Below are 8,538 nucleotides of genomic sequence, written 5' to 3'. Positions count from 1 at the left end.
TTTTTTAATTAATTATAGTTAATTATGATTAATTAATTGTATGTATTATAAGTAAAAGTATCTAAATTAAGTGTGATTAATTATACATTAAATGATTAAATTATAGTTAATTTATCATTAATTATAAATTAAGTACACTTAAATTTAATTAATTCATTGAACTAAAATATAAATGAATTATAATTAAATATAATTATTATATTTTTTAGAATTAAATTATAAATCATATTGCTCCCCCTCCACCTCTTTCCTCGGCGTTCGTGTCGGAACGGCAAACCACCTAAGCACGTAGGCCTTTGTGGCCGTGGTAGAAAGGAATCTACCGGTGCGACACCATACGACGAGCGTAGGCGAGTGACCCCGTCGATCCATGGTGTCACCACGGTCAAGCCCTGGCGGAGGTATGAATCTTTCTAACTCTAAACCCTACTTTCAATATCTTGGCAATCGGAGAAACTGCCCTAAAGAGCGAGGCTTTTGTTGGCCGTGAGGATGGACCCCGTCGGCACGTGTGGTTTGTCCCCTTAGACAAACATCCATCCCAGGTCTACAAGCTCCCCTTGGACGAAGCAACCCATGGCTGCCGAATTCCAATCCATATTCATTGCTGCTACTATATGCCAGATAACACATATTTCTACGTATTTGATTGACGACTAGCCTTAATCGAAAGTTCTCTCTCTTTATTGGGAAGGGTAATTAACTATAGGGGCTTGCGCCTATAGGAAAACAGAACTCAGATCATAAAGTCCTCATAAAGTGAGGGCGAAATCTCTGGGTAGTGTCTTATCTACAAACCCATCTGCCTTGCAAAATTTACCCCGGAACTTAGTTCGTTAAAACTCCCTCGCCGAATAAGAAAAGCGAGTGGAGGCCGGGGCCGAATTTTCGGAGCCCACAAACAGTTTGTGCATTAATTTCCTTGAACACGATTACTAATCAAAACTTCGTAGACATTCAGGAAGAGAAAAAAAAATGCAAGACAACCAAGGATGGAAAGAACATAAACCTAAAGGTAATTATTGCAACACCATTTCTCTGATGTCTTCATAAATACCATGCAACCCTAAATTATTGTCATCTAACCACAAAATCGTATATTAAATCATTGGATTAGAAAATGCAACTTGGTCTTATTTTTTCTGAAGTAGGAAAGATGTTTAATGCTCCAGTTTGTTTTTCCACCTTTGGAATTCAACCAAAACACAATAAATTAATTGCCTTTTGCCCCATTTCCTGAAAACTCTAAATTGTTTCCTTGCTTTCGCTCACAGAGAACTCTCCTTGATCTCTAAAATATGCTAGTCATACATGGCAAAGGTGCATCTATTATTAAAAGAAATAGAAATAATTTTCCCACGCAAGCACGTCAGGGCCAAGGTAAGACATGATGGAGCATGGCTATCAGTTTTTGGCATTTTTTCCATGGGTATATAAGACTTCAATGTTAAAGATGCATTAATATATGTCAAAGGATTTGTTAATTATGATTAATTAGTTAAGAAATTAAGAGAATATGATTTTATCTTTACTTTTCAGATTAGATTTTAGTTAAAAAAAAGAATTCTACAAAATGAGTATATAGAATTATACAAAATGAGTATATATATATCATATTCAACTCGTTTTATATTTTCACAAACTCCTGTACCAATGTTTGTTTGTGTCATGACAGTGCACTTGTTTTAGTGCCACTGCACTCTAACCAAGTGTCATAAAAACAGCAAAGTCGGTACATTCATGAATAAAAACAAAGGCAAAGTCCGCGTACCCTTTTCATATCAAATGTGGCTTGGACAATCCTTGTCGTCCTCTAAACTAGAAAATTGAGATGAGTGCTCAGATATGTCAACCTAATTGAATTGGTTTTGGGTTTCAACTTTCAAGGAAATGTAGTAAAATTAAGAGCTCTCTCTGAACACCTTAACGGTCTCATTTGAGAGAGGGCAGTCTTCTTAGATGCCATGCAAAAATGGCAGGAGTTGGTTAGAATTCTCAGTTGAGGAAGCTTGCTCGGTTAGACCTTAAATCATGTATTTCAGTACTGCAAAAGGAGAGGAGTTTAAGGAATTATAAATCAAACTTCCAAATGAGTAAGTGTGCATAACCCATATGATATTGGGAAGGTGTCGATGAACATATATAAAATATTTTTATAATCTAAAGAGAAAATATCAAAAGAATGCCATCTTCTATTATACAAGAATGGAACATTCTTATAGAAGCCTGAACTGATCAAATGACATACGAGGCTCGTAAGGTATCAGCGCCTTAATGCCAATCCTAAGACCAAGCCAGATTATTTGATATACCATTTTCTCATTTTCAAGGATTTGGCCATATCAGGGCAGCATTACAGCCTACTTCGAAGGCTATTCAAAGGAGATCAACCACATGGGGAGGATGGTAGGGTTGCTTATGGCATGCTTCTCCTCAAAAAAAAAAGGATTTTTTTTCCATATTTAACATTTTTAATGATTTAATAAGAATATTTCTCCATTTTTTTATTTTCAGAAATTGAACCCCAAACCTCCCTTTGGAGATGAGGGGCAACGCCACAGTCGCCACTAGGCCACATGCCCATTGATTTTATAAAAGTATTCCCCTTCTATGTATAGAATTATAGGACCTTTCTTATTAAGCTATTGGGTCTTTTCTCTATAGTTTAAAGGAATTCAATATAAATTATTTAAGTTTCCACTTAAATATGTATAAGTATTTTAGTTTTGTAATTTTTTTAGTTTTCATTGAGTTAACATTTTTATCTTAAATAAAACATGCCAATGTTGTTCCCTACTATAAGTATCAGTTTGTATTCACTGAATTTTATGATTATGATTTGTTGGCCATTGGATTGTTGCTAATGATGATGGAGTTCCTACCCTATTATTAGTTTACCCTTGGCTTCACTGTCTGATGTGACTATTTAGAAAGGAAATTGGTTGGTGACTCAATAGTCCCTATTGAAGAAATTTTGTCATATTTTATGATCAAGCACGGTATATATGTAGGAAAATTTTTTCCATCCTCAACGGATTGCATATTTTGTGATCGAGCACGGCATAGAAAATGATATATTGTTCTTAATGGAAAAAATATCATTTCCCTATGGATTCAATAACAAAATTTACAATTTTCATTTTTAACACAAATTTTTCCCTATTAAATATTTGGTTGAATGGGGTTTATGTTATTTTGGGGTACGGATATTCCATAGGGGTAAGCCCCTATGGTTAACTACAGCTCAAGCATTTGGTACTTGAAAAAACTTTTGATTAGACTAATAGTTTTTTTTCTTTTGAAAATCATCAAAACATTGGCTAAAGTTTTCATTTTGAAATTTATGAAATTCTTGTTTAAAAATTGTCTTTAGGAATTTCGAAGAAAGGGGATCAACTTAGAATGGAGTTCTTGTAATGAAAGTCAAAAAGAGAGAGTAAGAGTACTTGATTCTGAGAGAAAACTCAAAGGTACTCAAAATAATCTTATATTAGGCATTACATTTTAGAATTCAATTTTTGTTTAAGTTGATCATTTTAATTTAGAATATTAGGGCTTATATTCCAAAAAACATATGATGGAGAAAATACCAGGAATGTGAGGACTTATGATGTGATTGAAATCGACATCTGCCTCGGATCTTAGGATGAAGGTGAGGACTATTGAGAGGTAGTGCTTCGAACCTAAGTCTAACGGAATGCACGAGACTTACAAACTACATCTCACATGAGGCATAGCTAGCCCGACCTCTAGATTTATTTCCTTACCTGGAAAGGACTACCAGCTAACCCACATAGTCACTTTTAAATATATGACATCCAGTCTCAATATATATGAAGAGTGAGGAGGTTATTTGTTTAGAGGATATGGCTTACATCTTGACTTTGAGGCCAAGATACATGAGTATGAATGGTATGCAAAATGTTGACTCACAAATACATAATTTTTTATTATCTGACTCACAAATGCTTGTTTGAGCACTATAATTCAAAATGAAGCTTAGTGCTTTCCTGCGACTTCGGAGGCTTCTAATATTGATGCCTCAATGATATTTAAAGCATCTTTATATATGGTGGGAAGGATTCTAAGTGTAGGGTCTAAAAGAACCACTTTCATAGTTCCTTAGGGAGCAATTAAATTTTTGAGAATTATCTCAAGGTCAACTGATCCAATGAAATGGTAACTATATTAAGCACCCTCTTTATTACTGGATGGATTACATTGGGAGGCTGAAAACAATTAACAATTTCAAGTGGAGTGGGTATTCCCACTCTGTGCAAACTCTCTTATGGCTAATACTAAGTCATTCTCACCTTTTTTTTAGTTCCCCATTTTCCATGTAGCTGAGAAATTTACCTTCCCTTGGGAATTTTTCCCTTTTTGAACCCACTTTACAACAAATTAGCCATGCCTCGTCATATATATGCCAAAAAGCTATTAAAATATTTCACTTCATGATTACCTAAATCTTGGTTTATACCATATGGCGAGAAAGAAACAATAACATTTAATAACAAGAAATTAATTTTTTTAGAATTATGTAAAGGTCAACTGATCAAGTGAATATATGGTTCAAGGGTGACTCTATTAAATATTCCCTTTGTTGTTGGATGGATTATAACAAGGGACTGAAAACAACTGGTAATTTTGAAGCTCGTGGATTGGGTATCCCCACTTTGTGCAAAACTCATGTTGTGTGAAAGACACAACAGTGCGTAACAACAAACACACTTCCTTGACTAGTTGATGCAACCAAATTTTTAGGAAACTAAGGTTGCAAAAGCTAAACGTCTTCCTTTCGAAATGACAACAATTAGGCCATGCACCAGTTTGAATAACCCATTAACCCTCCGTTACCCAGATTGTTTAAAAATGATGCATTCGACCATAAAATCAACGAAAAATTTAGTTGATAACTACCAGATTTGATCCGGGGTTAAGTAAATGAGGAAGAGAGAGTCACCTCCATGAAGAAGGGGCGGAGCTCTTTGACGATAGCGCGAACCTTGACGTACTCGGAGTTGTGGAATCCGCCATTGTCAGGCTTCCTCTTGTTATCGGAGGCATTAGCGGCAGCGGCAATGGGTTCCGCTCCTTCCTGATTCGAGGGATTCGGCTTCCGTTCCCGAGCTTCCTGGCCTTGCCGAGAAGCAACGGTCGGTTCTTCCATTTTACAAGTCGTGCGAGAACGAGACTAAAGAAACGGAGGCGAGGGAATTAAATGGCAATTTATAAATTATAAGCCCATTTCCGCCGACTTAAAAAATATTAATATTTTGTTATTTGACAAAAAAAAATTGGGAGCAACATCACATGAGATAACCGGGATAGGGAAAAATGAAATTAATTTTATGTGCTTGATAATATAAGTAATTGAATAAATATTTTTTATGTTTACTTTTTTTAGAAATATACTTTAATGTTATTTCTGTTAAAATTGTTCATATTTATTTTCAATTCAAATCAATTTCATTGGTAGAAGACCACAATAAGTAGGGCATGAATAAATTATAAGCTTATTTTCTCGGGGAAAAAATCCAATATATTTTTTCAATTACATAAATAATATAGATATTTGACTAATTGATACTATTATTAAGCATATAAATTCGAATTTCTCAAAGACCCTCAAACCCTAGGTTTCTCTCTCCTCTCTCCTCCCTTTTCTTCTCAAATTGCTTATTCTATTCTCTATTAAATGAAATGAGAAGAAAAAAATGACATATAAGCATTCTTTAAGTGTTCAAAGATTTTTGTAATAAAGTATATTAAGGATACAAATGTAATTATATAATTTGTTTAGTTTTAAGTTTAAAATTTATTTAAATCTTTAAATTCAGGATAGAAAAAATTATATAAAAATATTCATAAAATAATATAGCATGTTTAGTATCTGGTGAAAACGGTTTGCAAAACGAAAGTTTAAAGGTCCCAAGTAACTCATTTTTACCAACATATATTAATTTATTAAAAAAATTTAATTAAATAATAAACTTCTTATTTTCATATCTACAATGCCTATAAAATTAGGAGAAAAGTATTATCATTTAAGCACAACATGCAGTATCTCTATTATAGCTAAAATGATTTGTAAATTGAATTTATAATAAGCCTTGAAATATTATTTGACTAGGATAAAATATGAGCTTTTAGTCTATTACATATATATAACATGATTCTATACTTATGATCAAAACTCTATTTCACTAAATAAAACCTCCCATAGATTTCTTGTGAGAAAATTACCTTAATCCTTGTTTAAATTGACATTCTTCTTTAAAAGATCAATTGGGTTTATTACAACTCAATCCATTAAAGAGAATCGTTGAACTTTAATCCGATCGGTTCAAATTTATGGTAATATCGTTGAACTTCTTATTTTCATATCTACAATGCCTATAAAATTAGGAGAAAAGTATTATCATTTAAGCACAACATGCAGTATCTCTATTATAGCTAAAATGATTTGTAAATTGAATTTATAATAAGCCTTGAAATATTATTTGACTAGGATAAAATATGAGCTTTTAGTCTATTACATATATATAACATGATTCTATACTTATGATCAAAACTCTATTTCACTAAATAAAACCTCCCATAGATTTCTTGTGAGAAAATTACCTTAATCCTTGTTTAAATTGACATTCTTCTTTAAAAGATCAATTGGGTTTATTACAACTCAATCCATTAAAGAGAATCGTTGAACTTTAATCCGATCGGTTCAAATTTATGGTAATATCACTCTGTTTGATTTTAAAAGACATTCAGAGTATTATAAATTATATTTTGGTTAATTTAGATGGTTACCTTAATTTATTCTTAGAAAAACAGAAGGAAATAATCACGTCATAATAGGAGATTTAGTGCTAAATGGCAATCTTACTAAACAGTAAAAACAAAAGAGGCAGATCATGCAGGAGCGCGATAACTTACAATCTTACATAAAACTCATGCACGATAATATTTTTGTAGAGGCAAGAACTGCAAAATTTATGAATAAGGGTAGTGCAAAATTTGCTATTATACCTCATTTAGTTACTTATAAATATAAATTATATTTTTTAAAAAATGATAATTTAAATTTCACTTACTTTAATTCTGAAAGTAAAATAATTATTTTTAAAGAAAATTTTTGAAAGTTTATAGAGTTTGAAATCAATTTGGACATTTAATTATATCCAATCAAATGAACGATAATTTCAAACAACTAAATAATTTGATGTCTTCATGAAAAATAAAAAGTGAAAGTTCATTCCTAGTGAGAGAAAAGAGAAGCTTCATATTACGTGCGGAGTCCGAACACAGAATCGTTTGGTTTTATGATTGTGAACAGCGCAGTTACTGCCTATCATTGCGCTTTTATTGTTCAACCTTGTGCTTTTACTGCTCACAGTCATAAAACTGAACGATTTTTTGTATCCACACTTTGCACGTAATAATCTCTCGAAAAACTCTACAATGTCACAAAAAAAAAATTCTCTCTTACAATACCTTCAAAGCAAGGTTATAAGTTTTGACAATTGGACCTTTTATTGACCCTAAGAAAAGAACTAATAAATTATGATTAAAGGGGGTTGAACTAATAATTATAAGGTAGAAAAAATTGCATATATAACATCATATACATACTCACAACAGTTATATATTACAGTAATAAATTAAATGAATTTATACTTTTAAGAATCAATTTTATTTTCAGAATAATACTTAAAATATACTAAACGAAATACCTTCAGAACTCATGTATTAATAATGGTATAAGTTGCTTCGTCCTCAAAGTTATTTAATGCTCGCAGTATTTTGTCCGTTTGACGATCAATAACGCGTTTGCGGCAGAGAAAAAACACTGGTCCAAATTCATCTAGAGGTCTTCATTGTCAACCGTTAAAGCCTACTTATGATGATAGTGATTTTTACTTCTTAATTTCCATTGAAGCACTATTCTTTCTCTCTCACGAGGCATTTGTTGAATTGTTTGGTGGGTGGGCACTTCTAAGAAATTCCAACACGTAAGTATGTGTGATCTTCTCCATTAACAATGCTTATTATTATTATTATTATTATTATTATTATTATTATTATTATTATTATTGATACGTCATCAAAAAATTATCTTGATCGGGCATGAATCTCGAGGCAAAATCAAGTTGGAAACTTCCGAAATTAAAATTGGGACCATCCGTACTCCGATTTTAGCAAACTTACAGTCAAATTGAACGTCTCGGAAATACGAACCCAACGACACCAAATTCACCTCAATACGAGCCCAAATGAGTCCAAATCAAGGACTAAAAGCGATGTTGGAAGGTTTGAACCACAATTTGGATTACCAAACGGTTTCCAAAGATTATGTGCTTATAGTAGAATCGAGCGGCTCAACGAGACGAATCCAACGAGCCCAAGATCACCGAATTCCAACATCACTAAAACATTCAAATGTCCATCAAACGGTCCATTATCAAGGGATTCAACATCAGTCATCCATCTGACCACTCCCCATTTTCCTTTGATCTCTCACCTATTTACGGGCCATGT

General features: G+C 32.8%; 1 protein-coding gene across 1 annotated transcript in view; it reads right to left on the bottom strand.

Annotated features, from left to right (window-relative positions):
* LOC110102953 overlaps positions 1-5,503 on the bottom strand; it is a 25,497-nt gene extending 19,994 nt beyond the window's left edge. The window contains exon 1 of the mRNA XM_020831476.2: positions 4,964-5,503. Coding sequence (XP_020687135.1) covers positions 4,964-5,170 — 207 coding nt within the window. The 5' untranslated portion in view covers positions 5,171-5,503. The remainder of the gene's footprint in view (positions 1-4,963) is intronic.
* Positions 5,504-8,538: the final 3,035 nt, after the last annotated feature.

The sequence above is a fragment of the Dendrobium catenatum genome, unplaced genomic scaffold (assembly GCF_001605985.2).
Source record: "Dendrobium catenatum unplaced genomic scaffold, ASM160598v2 fragScaff_scaffold_631, whole genome shotgun sequence".
NCBI classification, from domain to species: Eukaryota; Viridiplantae; Streptophyta; class Magnoliopsida; order Asparagales; family Orchidaceae; genus Dendrobium; species Dendrobium catenatum.
This window is presented reverse-complemented; position numbering and strand designations above follow the sequence as displayed.